The following is a 23523-nucleotide window of genomic DNA, read 5'->3' as shown; positions in this document are numbered from 1 at the left end:
CCACAAGCGAGAGCTATTGAAGCAGCGTGCGTTGCGAGCATTCTGTCGTAGCGCCGAACGTTTGTATTCCGGTAACCACAGGCAAGCTGGTCATTTCGGCAAATGACTGGAGGCATAAACTCAAGCTGATGAAGGAACTTTAGCGTAGACGTACGTGAGCGGCCTGATTGGTCTGCACGGTCCATACACTTGTTGGCGCAGCGCTTAACCAGCCAAACAAAGCGCTAATATTGCTCTAACCAAGTGTAAAACATTTTAAACAATTATAAAAACAACGTGTTGATGATTACACTCCTGCGAAAAATACACACCAGCAGCAAAGAAGAATACACTTCGTTGCTGCTACTGTGTATGGTTGAGCTTTCTGCCACCAGGTGGCTGCACTGTGCAGACTATTCACATTTGCCCTTCTGCTCATCTCATGGCTCATCCCGTTACGGCACAGTTAAGCGGCCAGACTCTGTCCCCTTGCGCTTGCGTTTGACCTAATACCGGACTCGCGAAACGCTATTGCGTTAGTAATCTTCCGGTGTAAAGTGACGGCCACAAACGCGCAAATCCTGGCGCCGATGGGATAGCGGCAGTCCGATGCGCAGCAGCCAGTTCGTTCGTACGCTGCCTTGCAGAGGGACACGATGTCGCAGCTTGACATATTGCCAGTCGCTACGTTTGCAGTCCACAAGGCACCAAAGTCGAATCATAGTGCTCGCGAAAAGACTGAGACCGACTCTGACCGTGGAGCTCTCGTCAAAATAGAGTACGTTGTAACACAAGCAGACGACACTTGCTGTGTGCCGGAAGTGCTTGAGTGTACTGAAAAATTATTCTTGTGCATTTTCTTTATGTTACTTTCTTTTCATAAAAACAAATTAACTAACATTCCAACTATTACAAAGATCATTTGTTTACCATAAAGTTGGAAAATTTATCGATCACGCGGCCTTGTCAGCCAATCGGATAGCTCACCCCACTGACATCGTATGGGTGATTTCGGTCATATGGGTAGGGGCGGCTTAAAATTCCGCCGAGCAGTGTGCTGCGATCGGCAGTGATGTGCATTTTTAAAACCTTATAATAAATTACACGCTTTACGCGGGGCACTTAGACATGTCAATTAATGATCAGAAGGACCTACTCTAACGACTCGGTACGTTTGTAGAAAATCGTCAAAAGCGTTTCAGGGTCCCTTTAAGTATAACATCAAGTACACTAGTTCCATACCTGGAGTGGGACGTGATCAAAAATCCATATGGGAGGGACCATTTCCCAATTGTCTTAAAATTAACAAAAGGCGATAAGTGTTCCTCACATCTGCCAACGTTGGAAGGTCAACTGTGCTGACTGGAAACGATAGAGAGCTGACGCATTTGACCTGGGATGACATCTGTACGCTCTCAATCAATAATAGAGTATCATATTTGACGGCATTTATAACTGATACTGCATCAGTATGTATCCCTCAAACGAATGGATCACCCTCTAAACTGCGTATTCCTTGGTGGAATGAGCAGTGAAGGAAGCCCGCAAAAATCAAAATAAGGCTTGGAGTCTGCTTCCCGACTTCCCAACTACCGAGAACTTGATCAGCTTCAATAAAATAAAATCGGAAGGCAGAAGAACGTGCCGCCTTGCCAAAAGGGAAATCTGGCAAAAATACAACTCTAGTATTAATTCTTATACAGGCGAAAGAAAAGCCTGGAACAGGGTAAACAAAATAAAAGGCCGCGAAACTCATCCTCTACCATTGGTAAATACACAAGGAGAGACACTCATTGACCAAGCAGACTCTCTAGGGGTACATTTTGAAAGGATTTCTAGCTCGTCCCACTATTCAGATACATTTCTGAGATACCGGCAACAAGCGGAACGTCTGCATCTGGGTCAGAAAGGAAATAGCAACCAACCTTACAACCGCCCATTTAGCATGGCGGAATTTCAGGCTGTGCTCAATGGCTGTAACAAATCCTCTCCAGGAAGTGACAGAATATTGTATATAATGATCAAACACCTACACCCTGAAACCCACAAAACACTACTGTCACTCTTCAACTCTGTATTCTCTGCCGGCTACATTCCATCCGCCTGGTAGGAAGCAATAATTATTCCAATACTAAAAGACTGCAAGGACCCAACTTCAGTCAACAGCTATAGGCCTATAGCGTTGACAAGTTGCCTATGTAAACTCTTTGAAAAAATGGTTAACCGGCGTCTCCTTCATATTCTTGAAAGTAACAAACTATTAGATCCCCCACAGTGTGGTTTCAGGGAAGGTAGATCCATAACTGATCACCTTGTCCGCATCGAGACGAATATTCGCGATGCTTTAGTGCATAAGCAGTTCTTTTTGTCAGTATTTATTGACATGGAGAAGGCTTACGACACCACGTGGTGGTTCGGAATGGTTTGGAGTTCGTGACCTGGCCGAAATGGGAGTCCGAGGTAATTTACTGAATGTCATCCAAAGTTACCTTTCTAACCGCACGTTCCGGGTCAGAGTTGGTAATGTGCTATCTCGTCTATTTACACAGGAAACAGGTGTACCACAAGGTGGCGTGCTTAGCTGCACTCTATTCGTTATAAAATGAACTCACTTTATACTATCATACCACGTACAATGTTTTATTCTGTTATGTAGATGACGTACAAATAGGTTTTAAGTCATGTAGTCTTTCCATCTGTGAGCGACATGTACAGCTTGGGCTAAACAAATTGTCAATGTGGGCTGACGAGAATGGGTTTAAATTAAACCCGCAAAAAAGCATGTGTGTTCTCTTCTTGAACAAGAGAGGTATATTACCTGAACCCATTATTTACCTTAATCGACAGCAGCTCCCAGTGAGCCATGAACATAAATTTTTGGGCCTCATATTAGACACTAAATTAACATTTATCCCCCACTTGAAATATCTGAAGGCGAAGTGCATGAAGACAATGAATCTTCTGAAGCACTTGTCCCTTACATCCTGGGGAAGTTACAGAAGATGCCTTTTGAGCCTGTATAAAAGTCTGATAAGGACACGCCTTGACTATGGTGTTATAGTGTATAGCTCTGCTACGCCTAGTGCCTTGAAGATGTTAGATTCGATTCACCACTTGGGTATCCGTCTTGCTACAGGTGCCTTCAGAACTAGTCCTGTAGAGAGCCTGTACGTTGAATCCACCGAATGGTCTCTTCATCTACAAAGAGCACATTTATCTTTCTCTTACGCCTTGAAAGTTAAATAAGATATTCAGCATCCATGTCATTTTGCAATTAGCGACTTGTCCACTGCCAGGCTATTCTGTAACCGCCCAGCCATCAGGCCTCCTCTGTCCCTCCGAGTGGAAGCACTGTCAGAAGAAACAGGCGTCCCTTTTCTAGAAAATATCCCAATGGCTCCTACTCGGTTTCCACCGCCTTGGGAGTGGCAAACTATCCAATGTGACACATCTTTCTTAGAAATATCGAAACGAGCGCCTGAGGCTCACATACAGTCACATTTTCTTGAACTAAAAGAGAAGTATTCCTGTGCTGAATTTTACACGGATGCTTCGAAGTCTGCTGATAGTGTTGCTTACGCAGCTCTTGGACCATCATTTTCAATATCTGGGACACTAAACCCACACAAAAGCATCTTTACAGCGGAAGCATAGGCTATACTCTCTGCTATTAAACACATCAGGCTCACAAACGTCGCTAAGGCTGTTCTCTTCACAGACTCCTTAAGTGTCGTGTGAGCACTACTTAGTTTACAAAAACATAAGAATTCCGTTTTGAATGAGCTGTATAACTTATTGTGCGCCTTATATATGTGCAATCAAGTGACTGTCATATGTTGGGTACCCGGTCACAAAAGTATAAAAGGGAACAAAGCAGCTGACGAAAGCGCTACATCAGTAACTTTTAGTGACAGAGATGGAAATATTCCCATCCCTGCTACAGACCTAAAGCCTTTTCTACACCATAAATTAAGTAATCATTGGCAAGGCAAGTGGGATACACAAGTAATGAATAAGCTTCACATAATAAAACCAAAACTGGGGAACTGGATAAGTGGGAAAACAGCACGTTACAAGGAAGTAATTCTTTGCCGATTAAGGATAGGCCACACATACGGTACTCACTCTTATCTCTTAACCGGAGGCTATCCCCCGACTTGTGGTAAGTGCAGCAATACTCTGACAGTACTCCATGTTCTTATTCAGTGCCCTGCAATGGAAACAGAGAGGAAAAAAGTATTTTCCTTCTGCATATCGTGAAAATACGCCTCTTCACCCTGCATTTTTCCTTAGTGATGAACCACTTTTTAACCTGAAATTAGTCTTAGTTTTTATTGGAAACAGATACTCTCAAAATCATTTGGTCAGGTAATTTTTAGCACATCACTAACAGCCCTTCTAATAAAAGGGCTCTCTTGAGGTTCTACTATCACTGTTATGTGTTGTCTTGTTCCATCATGTTTTTTAACGAAACCGAATTGCCATCGTTCATGCCCTAATCAGTGTCATCATTTTAGTACATATTTATTTTACGCCGTTTACAGCGACAGTTTTTAGGCCTTTTTACAGCCATGTCACATTTACCATGATGAATCCGCTGTCCACTACATTCACAATACATTGTTAAAATTACCTTTTGGCATGGCACTCTTTGGCCATACTTGGCCCTTGCGCCATTAAGCACCACATATCATCATCGTCAACTCTGCCTCGAAGAAACCGGTTTGGAATTTGTGGCAAAAAGGACATCATCCGGCGACACCTGGTTCGTTCGTCGTAGCCCAGCCCAGTCTTCGCTTCTGTCTGATGGGTGAACTGCGGGCTGAGGGCTTTTCGTGGAATCCTGCAGCGGCCGGTTTGCATGCTGTCTTTCTTTTTCGCTGAGCCTGCAATTTGAGGCGCGGGCTGAGGTCCTTTCGTGAGGTGGCTTGACTTGTCTAATTAACTTCACTTATCCGTTCGTTGTCATGGTTCCCTCCCATTCATCCTTTTATCCGGTTTCCAGGTAATGGTGGGGTGAGCGCTTTTAGTCCTCGTCCACGTCACGCTGACGTCTGGTTAGGAGGTGCAGTGGTTTGACACATGGCAAACATTCAATTAACACCCTTGGTGGTGTCGAGACATAACAGTAGCTTTTGGAAATTAAATCTCACAAGTTTGATGACAGTTCCATTAGCTAACATGCTGGAAATGAGTGTGTTAAATACAAATTCAGTAGAAATTTGGTGGTAATTACTTGAATAGGACGCTTAGACTCCATTAGCGTAGCCTGTGAAGTAAGGTAGACAGGAGCACCGACTCTGAATGTCTGGACGGAGCATATCCTGAAATGCCGGTTGCCAATTCTCAACACGTCTTGTAGACAGCACTACACATGGCAGAAAAATATGGAGAGGGAGTGCTGCTTGAATTGACCAATGGAGTGGGTGCACAACTGCACCAAGCTTGGGTATCTCACCCGTTGCTCTAGAAACAGTACTAGGCTATGCCTGGCTATGCTCCCACACCTCCTTGCACATTTGTGTGTCGTCTGCTCAGCACATGCCCTAGTGCCAGTAGCGTGCATACATATTGCGTTTCGTAGAGGGACATTAGCAGACATAACATGTCATTTCATTTTAATTTATTTACTCAAATTATACCTTACAGGCCCCATGCTATGCTTTTATTGAAGGAGGTTACATGAAATTGTTCTACGCACAGGTATAAAAGACACAGCAAATAAATTAAATATGAAGACTATGCAAGAAAAAGAAACTGGAAAATGGGGGAGGGGGGATACAACGGGCTGTCTGTGTGGTCTCGAGCTATGTCAGAAGACCGTGACAACAAGCTTTAAGACAATGGGCTGTCTGTGTGGTTTCGAGCTATGTCAGAAGACAGTGACAATAAGCTTTAAGACAAGGGTGCCTTTTATTACTACTTTTATCTTAGTGTCCTTCAAGTAGAGAAATGCGTCGCTTGCTTCTTCTGTTGCAACGCTTTTTGTGTCACCCGGTTCTCTCCGTTCCTTGTGGAGCTAGCATAAGGCAGAAGCTTGACTCTTTCTGGATGCAGAAATTGCTGCTGTAAAAGTGAATTTTGACTTGCACTTGAACAGTTTGTGCTCTCATCATTTTGTGCTGTGGAGCTGCTTGAGCCACCTTCTTGAGCAAAATTGTTGTTGCAAGACGTATTCAAACCATTCTCTTTGCTTAACAGATTCCTTTAGCGTGCAGGCTGCAAATCGTGAGAATCATTATCTTCTTGAAGACAAGGCTGAGAGTTCCCATTACAACACGTGCCTGAATAAGGGAGCGCACCTATAGTGTGTGCAGTTGTAGACAAATTGTTATTCTTCTGCCTTTCCACATAGGTGGCTTGTGGTTGCTTCTGGCATTCAGCATCAGTGAGTTATGCCTGGCTTCCCAGAAAAATTGCAGAAATGGCTTCCTTTCAAAGTCAATCGGGGTACTTGCTTTTCGTCTAGTAGGGCATTTCCTTTATGTTTGCTGCACTAATTACCAAAAGTCCAGCGCTACTTGAAATCTTGTGCATATTTATATTTTGTCTTTTGCTTTAAGCAGTCACTTACTGCTGTGAATTTTCTTTCACTACTGCTGCAACAATGTGGATAATATGGTGCTGCGAAGAGAAAAAACTTCTCCCTTCCTTTGTCATACCCAGATTTATAGCAGGGTACGAAACACTTCATAAATTACTGTTCTGTTGTTCAGCCTTTTCAATCGCAAGTGTCAACACACCTTGTTTCGTCAGGCATTTGACTACAGCACAAATACGGTACAAACTACAGCAATACTACAGCACAAATAGTAAACAAGCACCAAACACAAAAAGTGTGTAGTGCATAAACTTCACTTCCGTGCAGACGTTTGGATGTGAAAAACGTCTGCTTCTGCTAGGTCTTTTTGTACAACTTTATTTTTCTTCTGCCTTCTCTAGGGACATGTACAAATGCTTTGCATATGTGCAGAAAAAGCAGGGGCACGGGTTCATTGGCGTGTTTTTTATTTGTGCGCATATAATTTGGTGTTCGATTGCTGTGGAATAAAGATGGGCGAGGGTCCGCGTATCTAGCAGACGACAAGCTTGACGTGCAGTACTGCAGTTCTCCACAACTATAGTGCATGCAGGAGCAACCTATGGAATGGTTTCCATGCATCTCGGCACATGGAGCTACTTAGGGAGAGTAGTAGGCCGGGCTCTGAATGAGTGATGAATGAATGATGAAGGAATGTATGAATGCTAGGAAATGGCGTGGAGGGCGAGAGCAAAGAACTGAATTAGATGCCTAGCATCTGCATTTCACGATTTGTCCCGAGTGAATGCTTTGCATGGCGGCGGAGTCGGTACTCCTGTATATCTTACTCTGTGGTGTAGCCACAGATAGGCAGTGTGGTTGTAGACCTTCCAGCTTAACACAACAGCTCATGATGCTAATGCTGCAGTTTTAAAGAAAATCTATAGCTGGTGTCTTTTGAATGGTACGTCTGTCTCCTGTGTCAAAGTTTGGCATTGATTGCCAAATTTGACAGGCAAAAGGTGTAACATTATTTCCGCCTTTCTGGCTGTTTGTGAAAATATGGTCATGTTGATGTGGGTTTCTACCCTCCCTCTCCCTTTTGGGTTGCTAAGATATTATTCTGTATGTTTTTCAGTCTCCTGATGAGCAGCAGGATCTCAACACATCTATCAACAGCACAGGGTCAGAGACATCGATTCAAAGGTGAGCGTACACAGTTCTTTATTTATTGGGATGAAGGTCATGATGATGCCATTTGTGGTGTGCTTTAGTTGAGGCTGAACTGTGATTTCCCTCTTACAGAATGTGAAATGTAAAATGGCTTATTAGACAACTACAGAGAATACTTGAATGAAATAGTTGTGTTTAAAAGAAATTAATGTCTATATTGACCAATGAGAGTGAAATATTCAAAGTTAACAGGAAAATAAATTGAAGCATTGGGTTTACAACTGAGTAATACTGGTGTCATGTAGGCATATAGAAAGCTTTCATATGCCCACACGACACCAGTATGCTTATACCTTACCTATTTTATCGACTTGACGGCAAAGTAGGCCCTGCTACACGGGCAACTTGAACAACCACAAGTCTTTAGTGTATGGAGTTGATGTAGTTGCCTGGAACTCTCGAAATCTAAAAGGTCTCCAAGCAGGAAACACAGGTACCCCTGTCAACAGCTCAACAGAGCTTCTTATCAGAGGCTGCTGCTGCGATAGTATTTAGAATATATGCTTCCTAGCCCTTGCACTCAAGGACCCAGGTGAGGCATTATTGCTACTTGCATATTCTTACATATTTATCTTATGATCAGTTTGCCACATATATTTTATCGTCGTAGCACACCTCACTTGTCATTGTAATATTTTTAGTACATACAGTTGAACCTCGTCGATATGATCCCATTTCATACGACTTCACGGTGCCAATGTTTGCAATTGAGAACACAAAAAATGACCCAATACGGTTACGCTTCCTTTCTGCTGGTTAATACATTTCAAGAAAACACTATCTTTCAGTACCAACGTTGAGTACATTGCGAAACTGCGATAGTATGATGCATTTTCCGGCTGCTAGATCGCATGTGAACAAGGAAAGGCATGAGGCACACACAATCGATAGAAGTATGCGCCCGCTACAGCAGCTTCCCCACAGTACTTGCATGCCTGTGTCACATGAAAATGCTGCCATACCCTCACTTTCCTTTTCTGGTAACAGCTAATTTCGCAGGTTGTTATATGTCTCATTCGCAGCTATTGCTGCCAACCCTATTGTAATAAGCATCTTCATCTATCTGTTTCTCAGTGCTTGTGCCATAGCTCAGTTGGAAGTGTACTGCATGCATTTAATAAGCAATAAGAAAACACGCCGCCGGTCCCTGCTGCAGGCGGTGTGAAGTGAGCATCCTGTTTCGTCCTGGTGGCATCATATGCCAGCAATGCCCACCAGCTCGACTTCGTTTTGTTTCCCGTTTCCATCATAAAACACAATGCAATAGGAAAACAATGCTTGTCCTGGGCCACTCCCCCCACCACCAGCGTCGGCATCTCGTGATTGTGCTACAACTCGCACAACACTTCGCGTTATGTAGATGTCAAATATAGTTGAGTCTGCCAATATTTTAGTTACTTCGAATCATACGTTTTCTGATTCAGTAAGTTTTTCTCGCATCCCCCAAAACTATGAATGAGGTTCTACTGTATGTATTATACACATCTATGCAGCAACTGATTTTAGGCCCCTTTAAGCTGTATTACATCCTTGTTTCCATGTGCCATTAACTCATTCCACCATGTGTTTGGCACTATTTGGCCAGAACTGGCTCTTGCATCATTAAAGCCCATTAATCATTCAATCTTAAATCTGTCAACAGCTTGTTTACACTAGCAAGCGGTAAACAACATCAACAAAAAGAAAAGCAAAGGAAAAAACTATTTACCTTGGGCCATTCCTCACGAGACGTCCCAGACCCAAGAAAGGGACCATCGGCAATGCTCTTGGAAAAAATGGGGCTAGGAGATTGTGTGAATGAGGTTTCACTGAAGTATTTTTCTAGAAAAAAAAAAAAAAACTTTTGCTGACGTAAGCACTCTTTGAAGTTTCCGTGAAGAAGCAAAAGTTGGTTGGAGGTCAAGTTTAGTCAAGTGGGAAACCAAGTACAGTCGCCGACCGTTTATTCGGACCTCATGGGGCCTGCGGAAATGTCCAAATAAACAGGTGTCCTAAAAAGCATATAAGAAAAAAAAAGAAGTCCTTTATTTCCACGCACTCATTCGGGCTCGGCAGTAGGCTTGAAGAAATTGTGAATGCACCATTGCACGCTGTTCCGTTTACGCGCAATCAGGTAAGCCTGAATCTCGGAGAGGGTCGTACGGTCACTATAGGCGGCTGAAAGCACATTCACTGCTTGTACTCGGAGTTATCGGAGCTGACTCGGAGTCGTCGTCCAGCGGTGTAGCAGAAACCTGACAAATGATCTTGCCGTCGTCGAGTTCTGCACAAATCAGTACAGCAGTGTCAGCACCTGTGAAACTGTCAGATGAGACGGTGTCCGGAATCTCAATGCAACCATTGCGCAGGTCTTGGCAGAGCATTTTCGGTGTCAGTAGGGAGCACATCGGAAGGCGACAAATCCTAGGCCTCCCGGCACCCGCTTGCCGGCATTCCCCAGCGCAGTCTGCGCGGGCACTGTCGGCGCCCTTAGACACTTGACGCTATCTTTCCGTATGCCGCGTTGGATCACCACAACCTCAATACAGCACACAAAGCAAACACCACCACGTCGTCATGCCGACACCAGTCGCACAAACGAAAAACCTGGCCTATTCGCAGCATCGTGCATGAAGAAGAAACAAATCAGCTGCTGAATTGTCTTGACGTGGCTTACTAAGCTGAGACCGGAACTGCTGTAACCACTCTTATCGAGCCAGGCTTAAACTATGATTATGAGCGGGGATTTGTAGTAATGCCACTTCGTGGGGCAGCAAGGAAGGAAGCTTCGTTCAAAACAAAAATGGTGTTCAGCAATGAACCATACACCGGTCAGAGTCTGTGCATGGTTCTCTCGATCGAGTTGGCTCAAGGAGTGTCCGAAAAATCAGACGAGAGGTTGCAAGGTGTCCGAACTTTCGGCAGTTGTTGTACATTATGGTCTATGGGGAGAATGGCGGTGCCGCATAGCAGACCAAATAATCGAGCATGTTCGAATTTTTGGAGTCCGAGAAATCAGTTGGCAGCTGTACATTGACAAAGCTTATTTGAGAATATTCTACTTGCGTAGTTAATTCATGTGACATTATAGGCCAACACATTTATAGATTTTCTGCATTTAATTGGCTCGGTAAGAAAGTAAGAAATTTTGCGTTTTCAGAAATTTTTTGCATGAACATCATTTGGCGTTTCAGCCAGAATATCTTTTTAAAACATTTTTTTCCCCATTGGCAAGTTTATGTTAGAAGTAATGTTCGACTATGAAATCAATTACTTATTGAGAAAATTACTTTCGAATTTGGCAAAAAGTCACTTTTTGATGATGTGCAGGCCTCAATTAAGCATTAAGGCCCTCCAGACAAAAGTATGTGAGATAACTCATTATACGTACCTACCTTTCAGCTTGTGATCTATAAGTTTGAATTCGAGTAAATTTTGTTTCAGCCGATGAAAAAAATTTCAATTGAAAAATTTGAAACAAGCATATTACTGTATTACAAGGTTCTAATTTGTGGCCTTTTTTTTTCAATTGGTAAAAAAATTGCCAGCACGTGACAATCGAATATGGAACTGAAACAGCATTCGCAGCATCTGTAACACTTCATCATTACCCAGCATCATCGCCAATGTCATCACAAGATGGTGGCAGAACAAGTTTTCATGTAGGATGGCAACGATGGCAGGCTGCTTTCAGGCTTTACCGTACTTATCCCAATCTTGGCCAACCTCGATTCTATTCTAGGCTCACCCCCTAAATTTGGGATGTCAGGCCATTGAGGAGGGGGAGGGAGAAAAAAAAACTTTCCTCGAATGCAAACCGAATGAAAGAAGGCTTTTGACTGTGAAAAGAACATGACAAATTGCCAAGATGTTTGACTTTTGTATTGCTTGCATTATCAGATAGGCCAGAATTTCATCCCATGCTGGCGTGACGCAGTCCACCACCTGAATAAGCAAAGTAGACAAGTCGAAGCAGACAGGCATCTGAACTTGTTTCAAGTGACGTCTCGGAACGTTAGCGACCTCCTTTGCTTTTGCCTGTGTTATCTCCGTTGCTGTAGACATTCCCACTTCTTTGTCTGATCCCGTTTTATGACTGTTGTTTGTTGTTTTATAACTCATGGCATTGGCCTTTCTGTGGTTGGCAGTGCCTGAGGATTGCGGCCAAACTGCATCCTTAAATCTAGGCTGGTCTACGACTTTTGTACATTATCTTTTAAAGAAAAGTATCTGCCCACATTCAAGTAAATATGGTAATAATGAAAGCTCATTAAAAAGATAAGTTGTTTTACATGCTGGGCTTGTGACAGCAGAGTCAAGTCGTGGGTTTTCAGTGCTCCGAAGACTTGTGTGAATTGCAGTATGAACTGATGAAATGTTTAGTCTAGGCATGTGGGATCGTAGTGCAGTGGCTGGAGAAAGGTAGAATATAAAATGCAGTGGGCCAGAAGGAATGCGACATGTTGTGGTCCAACAATGATGATAAAAAGCTGCCTGAGATTGACGGCTGTGGAGAACCTTAATTGCAGATTAACTTTCATTCTGTTAAGGTGAACTCTAGAGGTTTCATCTTATTTCTGTTGTAGTGTGGGAATATTTGAAACTTCAAATATTCAAATCGAATTGGTTAGTATTAGATTCAGTTTGAAATACAATTTTACTATTTGAAATATTTAAACCCCCAAAAATTGCCGTTGTTAGTTCTTCACCGCAGTACTGTCGTGTTATGCGGTGAAGAATACAGACTGTATTGCGGTGAAGCATATATTTCGTGCAGTGTAGCATCTCATAATTAAGAAGGGGCACTGTCTTGGGGTCTCTGCTGGTGCTTATGGCTACCCGGCACTATCAGATCAAATACCCACACTGCACTACCTTTTCGCGCATCTCAACAAGCTGCCAGGTGGAAACTTCTGTGTCTGCTACTAATCTGTCTAAGTGCTTAAAAACACTGTTTCCAAACTTAAAATTTGACCAATTAGCAAGCCTGGCAATGTTTTTAGCCTTCAGTTCTAAAGTAGTTAAGTACCACCGGGGTGCTTCAATGGCAAACTGGATCAAAAACCTTGATTTAGAAAAAGCAAGGAAAATTTAAACACCAGGAAACCCAGATATGCCCTTAGCAATAAAAGCTTCAGAAGAGGCTACTTTCAGGTTAGCACTGATGAAAGACTTTGATAAGCTCACCAACCAGCAGCAATTTTCACTGCCACAAGGACAGATTGAAAGATATGCGCGTGATGATATTTTGGGCCAGGAAGAAGGTCCATGTGAGTGGTGATGTGTAAGCATAGTGCCCACTGTTGGCTCGGCTTGAGAAGAGATAACTTCTGATACAAGACACTAGTGTGTCGTCTACTGAGCAGCTCTTTTCGGTGCCTGGAGTAATTGCGACATGCAGGAGGACATCACTGCTCCCCAAACATGTCGAGCAGCTATCCTTCCTTCGTGACATTAAGTAACTACAGTTATGATACTGTCAAGCAAAAGTGTTGTACTAGAAAATTTATTGACCACAAAGCATACTTTTCCTGTACATTATTTGCTGTGCAGTAAGCTCTGCTTTTTTTATTTATTTATACTTGTGGTTGGTAAAAAAAAAATGGAATTTTTGCAAAATCAGTAGTACAGTGGAACCCCGATTATACGACTTTCTTGGGACCGTGAAAAACTGTCGTAAAATGCGGGCGTCGCAAAATCCAAACATAAATAATACCTATAAAAATACTACTTATTTCGCGTGACGGATTTACGAGATACTTCAAGGTAAACTGCTAACATACTCTGCAGGGCTTGGAAACCCAAATTACGAAAAAAGTAAATGTGATAAAAATAATGCTGCAGTACAGCTATCAATCATGCTTTATTCAAACGAACCTTTACGGCACTCCACTGCCCACTGTTGTGATTCCCGCCAGCTGACGCGAACTTTAAAAAAGTTGGTAAGTTTCTTTTGTACCTTGTTTGATCCGTGAACCAAGAGCTTTCGCTCGAGTTAGGCAACGTCCAAAAGGAGGTCCTCTGCAGCGTCGCGTGAACAGATGAAGTTCCGGATGCCATCTATGCGCCGTAGCTCCTCGGAGAATGTAGTAAACACTGGCACGGAATCTGTGGCGTCGTCGTTGTCCTCGTCCGATGTCGCAGCAGTGTCGGCTCTAGGCAAAGCTTCCTCGATGGCATCATCCAGCGACACCTCGCCGCAGATCATAACGTTGCCGTCGGCCTCCACATATACGGCGAAGGTCGTGGTGAGGTTTAACCCTTTACTGCACAATTTTTTGCTTCCTCAAAATATTATTCATGGAGTTGTAGGGAAGCATAACAGTACCTGTACTCCCATCGAAACTTACTTTAGCGAATGTCTGTGGTTTCAATTTGCAGAAAAAGGGTATGTTGCATATTTGCAACAATATGCAAATAAAGAAGTTGAAAGTAAAAGATAGATTTAGTGCGATTCATACTCAGATGCTTATTTGCACGAGACAATCATTGGTGCACCTATGATTTAGTGTGGAACAAAAAGAAGCACTTGTACATGCTTGTGCAGCACAGGTGGTTCCCACACTTCGTGCAGTACGTCACGCAGATTCCCGTGCAGCCAGAAAACAATGCAGTGTTTTCGGGTTATTGTCAATATGTAGAACATCGAAGCACAGACGTAAAGCTGCGCCCGTGACGACGTGACACGGCAACGTGCGGAGGCACAGCGTACTCTTGAAAAGAAAAAAGGAAATTTGACCAGAGAACATCTTGTCCACATATTGAATCGAAACGGACTTACACTCGTGGCTATCGTGACTAATTGAATAGTCACTGCCTTCACTATCAGGAGGAATTGCTGAGCCATACCAGCGTTTCGGAGCCATTTCACTTTTCCGAAGAAAATAAACTATGTACACATTGTTGCATTTGTGCAACATAGCAATGTTCTGTCGCCAGGAACAAACTATTCCGAAATGACAATGTTTTTTGTACCTACAGAGTCAGAAGGATGTGGAGCATAGCGTAAGAATTTTTTTTTCGCTTTGTCTTATGGAGAAATACATTTACAATTTGTAAAACTTACCTATATAACTGCTTGCGGGCGCACGCAGCCTCTGCCACGTTTGTTTTGCTAGAAGATGCGAAGGATTAGCACAGATTGCAGCACAAGGTGGCGCGTTTTACAGACCAATGTTGCGGATATGCAACAACGTGTACAGGCAGCTCCAAACTGACTTTGCTTCGGTTTTTAACGTCGTTCATCAGAATGTTGTGTAAATGCAACAAGGTGCAGTAAAGGGATTTATACCCTCGAAATCGTCGTCAGCGAAGCCTGCATTGGCCTTGAGCGGCTTCGAGGTTGTTGCATCCCCAGCAGAGGAGGCTCATTATCATCATCATTTATTGTCCCTTAAAGGTCCCTGTCGGGGTATTACATAAAGGGGGAGCGTATACAAGGTAGATAATAAAAACAAAGGTCATAAAAATATAACAATGCAACACAGGGACATAAAAAGAAGTAAAGAATGCGATAGTTAAAACAGTGCTTGTCAATATTGCCTTTATGCCACAAGCGCCACACACATCGGCGAATGGTTAGGGCAGCAGGGCGAGTACACAATGGTTACAGGGGAAGAAAAAAAAAACTCAATACAGGAAAAAGGATAAAATTTCATATGAAACACAAATCGGAGCAAAAAGAACTTGTCAACCCAGATGATTTAACAACGTTGCCTTAAACCTTGTCACGTCGTGCTCATTAGTTAGTGAATCGGGCAGCAAGTTCCTTTCTTCGATTGCGGTCGGGAAGGACTTGTTAAAATCATTAGTGGAGCTATAAAGTCGTTGGACGCTATTTGAATTGAATAGGCGGCGCGATGTACGAATGGGAGGAGATATAAGGGAACCACGCATATAGGGGAAATTGAAATATAACTTATGGAATAAACACAGGCGCGCAACTTTCTGTCTGAGAGCTAAGGAAGTGAGGCCAAGTGATGATTTAATGGAGCTTACGCTGGAATGAAAGTCGTATGTCGATGATATGAAGCGTGCTGCATGGTTCTGGACAGATTCAAGCATGTTAATTAAGTAGGACTGATCAGGACTCCAGATCGCGGATGCATATTCAAGCCTACTGTGGACAAAAGTTTCATATGCCAGTTTTCTTATGTTAGCGGGGGAAGTGGGAAGTGATCTTCTGATAAAACCAAGTGTACGTGAAGCATCGGCTGTGATTTTTGTAATATGATCAACCCAAGATAATTTGCTATTGATTGTGATGCCAAGGTAACGATAAGATTCTACCTGCAATAGGTCCTCAGAAAATAAAGAGTAAGGATAAGTTAAATTAGAGCGATTCCGGGAAATTTGCATAAAGCTGCAGTTCATAGTATTTAGTTCCATCATCCACAATGTGCACCAATTTTCAATAAGCTTAAGATCGTTCTGGAGGGCAGCTTGATCGTCTTTGGTATTTATATGCCGGTAGATAATGCAATCATCTGCGAAAAGGTGGAGGGTGGATGAGATGTTGAGTGGGAGGTCGTTAATAAAAATTAAGAAGAGAAGCGGACCCAACGCAGACCCCTGTGGTACTCCGGAGGGGACGCAAGTAGAATTTGAAGGAAGTCCGCCTATTATGGTGAACTGAGAGCGAGCTGTGAGAAAGTTGTGAATCCATTCTAAAACAAGTGGGTGAAGGTGAAGACCTGAAAGTTTGGACATAAGACGTTGATGTGGCGAATGCTTTGAAAAAATCAAGATAGATGACATTGGTTTGGAACAAAGAATCAAGGTTTAAGTGAAGGTCCATGGTAAACTCAAATAACTGATTCACATGAATAGCCATGACTAAAGCCATGCTGATTTTTGGAGGAGGAGGAGTTGGAATTCAGGTGGGATGCAATATGCGAGTATATAATATGCTCAAGAAATTTACATGGTATGCAAGTTAATGAAATAGGACGATAATTCGACGGGTCGCTTCGTCTGCCAGCCTTGAACACAGGAACAACTTTAATTTTTCAGTCACTAGGTATAGAACTGTTCGCAAGAGATTGATCAAAGATTATTTTTAGAAAATGAGAAGATACATTTTTTTTGTAGGTTTTAATATCTTCGCAGTGATATTGTCTGGCCCGGTGGCACTGGACAAGTTTAGTTTGTCTATCAGAGCACAAATGCCAGCAGTAGTGATGTTGATAGGGGCCATTGCAGGAAAGTTAAAAAATTTTTGGTGTGGTGTATTCCAGGCAGGCTCATGTGTGAAGACTGATGTAAAATAAAAGTTCATGACATCAGATCAAAGTTCTGGAGGCATTTGTGAACCATCCGGATATAAAAGGGTAATGCAATAAGTGTTGCTTGATTTGGGTGATAACATCCGCCAGAATTTCTTTGGGTTTGTTTGTAGAATGCCATACAGATCATTTTGGAAAAACTTTCTTTTTGTGCACCTTAGGAGGCGCGTATAATCCTGTAGGCACGCAAAATATTTCTTCCATTTATAAACCAGCGCAGTTCCTTTAGCTTCACGAAAAAGACGCTTTTTCTTTTGAGAAAGCCTCCTTAAGGAGTTAGAATACCAGGGCTTGTTGGAGTTGCCGCGAATGCATATCAGCGGAACATAGGTTTCGACCAGTTCTGAAAGTTTATTTTTGAAAGCTAGCCAGTTTTCTTCGACAGACCTGTTGGATGCGGATTGAATGAAATGAAAAAAGAAGTTCTCAAGCTCTGAGTTGATACGGGCGAAGTCTCCCTTTTTAAAATCGCGAATGAACTTAACAGGGCGCTGTCGTTGGGGAAACGGAAGTCATAGGTTGAAAATAACTGTGTTGTGGTCACTGAAACCGTCAATGCTCAATATGGATTGGATGAGTTCAGGGCTGGACGTAAAGACTAAATCAGGGGTGTTACTGTCACGTGTAGGAAAGTTTACGGTTTGGCTGAGGTTGAATGTCATGACAAACGTCAAGGAAATCTTTGGATTGACAAGAAAATGCGCACAAGTTTCCCTAGTCAATGTCAGGGAAATTAGTCACTGCAGAGGATGTAATTGGCTTTAGGAAAACGAGTATTAAGATAGAGCAGAACCGACTAAATATCAGTAGTAAAGGAGTTGTCACTGTCAGGAGGGCAATAACATGCAATAACTATGCATGTGCTTGTGGAAAGAGTAATTCTGACACAAAGAATTTCATGGCAGGAATGAGTCTTAAGAAGAGAAGAATTAAGGATGGTTTTAATAAAGGCTAAAACCCCCACCCCTGCGCGAAACCCTGTCATGTCTAGATGAAAAGCGGTTTATTGTTGTCAAGCAGTTCCTTGTCTAGGATATTTTCGGAGAGCCACGATTCTGTAAATATAGCGATATTGGTGCTGTTATCATCAAGAAAAGCTTCCACTGACTCTCTCTTGGGAAGATAGCTACGAATGTTTGCTAAAACAAAAGCCATAGTTTCACAAACATGTGGGCGTGACGGAGGCGAAAGTGGCTGACGGTGGGAGGGGAGCCTTGAAATAGATAGTGACCGCTATGACCCATGCTCTACCACGGAATCTGTATCAGCATTGTAGACGAATTGCTTATCGCCCATGGTTAACTTATCATACCATACTTTGTATTTTAAGCCACTTTCTTTGCCGAACGCACGAAGTTTCTTTTGAGCTGTACGCACACGCGCTTAAAAATCTTCACGGATTGAAAAGTCAGTTTCCTTCAGCTTAGAGCTAGCAGAAAGGATTTCGCATTGATCTTTAAAATGCGAAAATTTGACTATTCTTGGCCGTTGTTTCCCTTGCTTAAATCGGCCTAAGCGATGCGCTCTTTCAATGTTGGCGGAATCGATTGATATGCTTAACTTATCTGAGCAGAAAGAAATCACGGCCGTTTCAGATTGCTCCCATGTTACATCCGCCGTATCGGGCAGTCCGAAGAACAGCAGGTTATTTCGCTGAAGTCGGTTTTTGGAATCGTGACATCTTTTTTTTGAGGATTCGAATTTCAGATGAAAGGCTGTGAATATCTGAGTTTGAATTAGGCGTACTTAGATTTAGGTGCACGTTAAAGAACCCCAGGTGGTCAAAATTTCCGGAGTCCCCCACTACGGCGTGCCTCATAATCAGAATGTGGTTTTGGCACGTAAAACCCCATATATTATTATGAGTTTGAATTAGGCGTTAGACTGACATCATTGCACTGACTCGTTGCGACAATTTTTTTCGAGACCAAGCTTTGGAAATTCGACTGGGAAGCGCGAATCAATGCAAGTTCAGACAGAAGGGAATTTTGTGCAAGTTCTAAGCGTGGCAATAGAGTCAAGGGACGGAGGAGGATAAGGATTTAACTCTATGTCGCCTGACAGACAAGAAGCAAGGAGACAAAGTGAGCATTGACGGCAAAAGAACATATGCACCGACAAAAAGACACTTGGCAACGCTTGAACGTGTCTGAGGGGCACTCTCGCTTAAAGCCACACTGCTTGAACGAGTTAGCGATTGTGCTTCGCGACACTGCATTCCACGAACTGGCAATAAAATGCATGGCGTCGAGCACAGTGATCCTTTTTTCCGACTCGCTGCGCTCCTTGGCCGCCAGTCGACGCTGCACTAACAGCTTCCGGTACCCTTGCTTGACACACTTAATGATGCCGGCATACAGCAGCTGCAGCCGGCTTGTGCAGTTGGGCGGAAAAAAAAACAGTTTTCATGTTCCTCAGGCTGGACGTATTGGGTGGGTGGCACGGTGCATTGTCCACGAAAAGCAATATTTTCCTCGCCTTAGCACCCATTTTGTTATCCAGCTGCTGTAAAAAATTGCTGAAGAGCGAAGATGTCATCCATGCCGTTTGTTGAATTTGTAGCTGCACGGCAGCGTCTTCAAGTTCTTAAAGCACCGTGGCTTTGCAAACTTTGCAACAACAAACACGGGCAGCCTCTTGGAACCATCCTCGTTAGTACAGAATAGTGCCGTTACACGCTCTTGACTATGCTCGCCACCATGACAGCTGTCACCCTTAAACGCAAGGGTCTGCTCGGGTAGCATATGGTAAAAAATATCGGTCTCATCGGCGTTGAAAACGTCGCAGGGCTCGTATGCAGCAATCATCTCCGGTAGCGACTCCATCCACTCATTCACCATTGAAATGTCCACGGAAGTGCCTTCTCGACAGGAGCGGCTGTACACAATGCTGTTTCATTTTTTAAAGCAATCCAGTCACCCGTTCGATGCCTGAAAGTCTTCGATGCCCAGAAACAATGCCACAACGTCCGCCTTTTCCTTTAGAATGGCGCCGTCAACATTGATCGCAGAGCTCCGTGCTTGATGCAGCCATCGATGAGAACTTTTTCTAACTTCTCATGCTGTCCTTTTTTTGACGCTTTCCGCTTGAGCCCGAACTTGTTGGCATTCTGCAATATCACTGCTTTGTTTGCCTGGATCATCTTAAGCGAAGTCCTGGGCAATGCTGGCTTTCGTGGCTCCATGTCGCTTTTCCGCTTCCTCGGTAATGTTCAGCTTATTGCCGAGCGACAGAACTGTCTGCTTTCGGGACATCGTGCGTCGCGTTGCTCCACACAACTCGAATCTGTAATCTGCTCTACACAACTCGTAATCCTAGCTGACTGCTAGGATTACGACGAAGAACATGTGTGATAAACCTAGGCCTCTCTACGCTACCTCTTTGGCGATCTGCTGCTGGGAAACTGGAAGGAGAGAAATGCTTCCCCAACGCGACGAAAGGCGGCGATGCTGAGAAGAGAGGGAGAAAGTGATTGTGAAGAAGCGCTATTTCAGCACAGCGAGCGTCGCGGGTGACTGCTGGTGGGAGAGAGAGATACGAATGATGAGACGAGGCAAGGAAGAAAGCTGCGCTGGAGGGAACCGGTTGAGCGGTGTCGAGCGCTCCGCATGCGGAGAGACATAGCGAGGAAAGAGACCCGCGGCACTTTTCATTCGTCTGCCGTTCCGTCCCGTGTTTCGCTAGGGTCGTCGTATAACGCGGGTCAGGCATAAAATTGCGTCGGTTAACCGGGGTTTTTAATGCATTGCTTCTATGTGGACTTCGCCGGGACTGCGCTAGTCCACCGTAAAACCCGGGTCATCGCAAAACCGGGGGACGTATAACTGGGGTTCCCCTTTATTTGTGTTCGAAAAATATTTGATTCGATTCACTTTTTAACTTTTGTTATTTGAATTCACTTTGAAATTGTAAATGTGATACTTGCCCACCCCTGCATTTCTGATTACCGGAATCAGAGGCATGCTTAATTTATGAGTGTGTGCAAACATGCGTATTATAAATTTAGTTGCGCATTCTATTTGGGTGTGCATTGTTCTTTTTTTTTATGAACCCATAATTACTGGGCATGAATTAGATTAAGGGGTGCATTATACTCGGGCACTAAATAACTGCTGACATATGAAGCGCAGCGGTTTGTGTAGACATTTTCTTCTGCCTCTTTTTAATTTGACCCGCCAGATAATTAAATCAGTTCCATCAGTCCCTTCAAGATTGAATTAACTGAAGTCAACTGTGTATGCCGATAAAACATATCCTCATTCATACAGCAGAACTCCTCATGTCTCCATTGTGGGAGCCTTGAAGTACCATAAGCAAATTAATTTGCAGGTGTGTGGAAGTAGGATTTGACAATTTGTCATTGATGAATGCTTCAGGTAAACCTTTTTATTTCAGCTCATCACATTTATCTGACACAAGCAACGCATCAGACTCTTCACCTACTAGACCTCTGTCCCAGCAGCTTGGCGATGACTTTAAGTCAGCTGTTCTTCAGTGGCAAAATAGGGGTGAGTACACGCTGTTATTACTGAGCTAGTCTGACAGTGGTGTTAAGAAGCTTTAGCTGGAGACTAACTCCAATTTCCTTATTCAAGTAATCGTGTGAAACATGGAAATACATACTCTTATTAGACAGCCACTGACCCATTTTAAATGAAGCTCAATTCCATTGACTCTAGGAAGCAGAATTTTTATTTAGCACCTCAGATTTGTCTTAATTGCTGAAAATTTGTGAATTTAAAAAATGTTGGAGCAATAAGCTTACTATTTCGTAACATTGTGCCAAAAAAAAGATATAATTCTGTAAGCTCTGTCAGGTCATCTAAAGAGGGCAGATATGATGTATATTAGTTTACAGCTTGCATGAAATTATTGCTTTGCATGAGTTTTGAAACAGTCCTGCTCACAAATTAGCAATATATTTCAGAGTAAGGTATATAAATTTTGTTCTTTTTAAGTGTGTGAATACATGTAGATAGGGTTTGCAAAATTGTGGCATCATTTCTTATTACTGAGTTACAGTTGCAAGGTTGATGCTTCTTGCTTTCTTTTTTCCTGATTTTTCTCAGACCTTGTTAAAGTAACGCTCTAAAAAAACTGCTCCCTACAGTCAGTAACATTTTCTTTTAAATTCATAAATCTTGTCAAAATCGGTTACATATATGCTGAGCAAAATAAAATGATATCTCCGTTTTCATGTCTTTAAGTAGTATCTTCCGAAGTTTAGTTTTCTCTATAGGGGCCCTGAACCACTTTTCATCGAAGTCAATAAATGCATTTGAAGTTAAAATAGACTATTTCAGAAATACTTTGCAGCAAAAAGTACTTCAATATGTTCAGCAGAAGCGGAGTTATTTGCAATCAAAGATAGCCTATGACTCCCCATGCCGCTCCCGCTCCTTCAATGCCTTGCACTGCGAAGGCTGCAGTGATGCGGGGCTTGTCCACAACACGCTGCTTACTGAACTTCACCATTACATGCAATTCAAATTTGATTTGTTGTTCACAAAGACACCACTACTTCAGATTTTGGTGCCTATGGCGGGCCAAACTCGGAAGCTATCCCTGAACTTACGGTTCAGTTCACGGTATCTTCACAGGTGTCTTATTCCTTAGCTGTGTACTAGATAGCTACACGCAGCTGAGTTTTCTTGCGCCAAATGGAATGAGTAGCACATTTCCTTTCGTCCTTATCTCTACTGCAATCACACAATTTCCGAGGGTCAAACAAAACATCGTCCTTATGTTCTCCTGTACAAGTACGACGGCAACGCGCACATCGGCTAAAGATGCGGATATGGTCCAGCGTAACATGGACGTGCACCATGTGCCGTGTAGTTACATGGCAAAAGCTCAACGCTACAGTGAACTCTCACTTGAGTGAACTTCAAGGGACCCAAGGAAATAGTTCACTTAACTGAATATTCACTAGACTATAGAACACCATAGGGCACAGCAGACAGCGAGTCAGAAGTGTGAAATGCAATTTATGGAGTTATGTACATCAATATATACAAAGTGCTTAAGTCATGTTGCTGCCTATCTCATCTTGAAAAAAATATCTATAATTTGCACTGGTGCTCTTAAAGCACAAGTAACACAGCTGTCCAGAGAGTCTGTTCTTGTGCCCTTCCTCTGGCACAGATTGTTGCTGAGGCACGAAGTCTTGCAACTTTCCAAGGCATCCTACAGCCTCTGATAAAATTACAGTACCATATTTTCCAGTGTACGAGTTGAGATTTTTTTCTGAATTTTTCGTTGGTGCGACTTATAGAACAGTGCGACTTTATACGTTTTTTTTTCTGAGAAACTGCCACCAAAATCAGATTGGATGCTATGGCCACGCGAAACGTGCTGGGTTGATCTCCTCTGGCATTGCTATGGGTTGACGGTACAATATGGAGTTACTGGGTTCTTCTTGTGATCGAGTTGCCGAGCACCGTGCGACAAGGACAGAGCAGCAACGCAAGTGGTGGCAGGCCGACCGCGAGTCGACCAACTCCGACGTCGTTGCATCTGCAGATCACT

General features: G+C 43.1%; 1 protein-coding gene across 2 annotated transcripts in view; it reads left to right on the top strand.

Annotated features, from left to right (window-relative positions):
* Spn (protein phosphatase 1 regulatory subunit spinophilin) overlaps positions 1–23523 on the top strand; it is a 152822-nt gene that overhangs the window by 106100 nt on the left and 23199 nt on the right. For both annotated transcript variants that reach the window (XM_075677755.1, XM_075677750.1), the window contains exons 14-15: positions 7638–7705; positions 21391–21503. In XM_075677755.1, the coding sequence (XP_075533870.1) occupies positions 7638–7705; positions 21391–21503 (181 nt within the window). The remainder of the gene's footprint in view (positions 1–7637; positions 7706–21390; positions 21504–23523) is intronic.

The sequence above is a fragment of the Dermacentor variabilis genome, chromosome 1, assembly GCF_050947875.1.
Source record: "Dermacentor variabilis isolate Ectoservices chromosome 1, ASM5094787v1, whole genome shotgun sequence".
Classification (NCBI taxonomy): domain Eukaryota; kingdom Metazoa; phylum Arthropoda; class Arachnida; order Ixodida; family Ixodidae; genus Dermacentor; species Dermacentor variabilis.
Note: the sequence above shows the minus strand (reverse complement) of the source record. Positions and strands in the feature narration are given on the sequence as shown.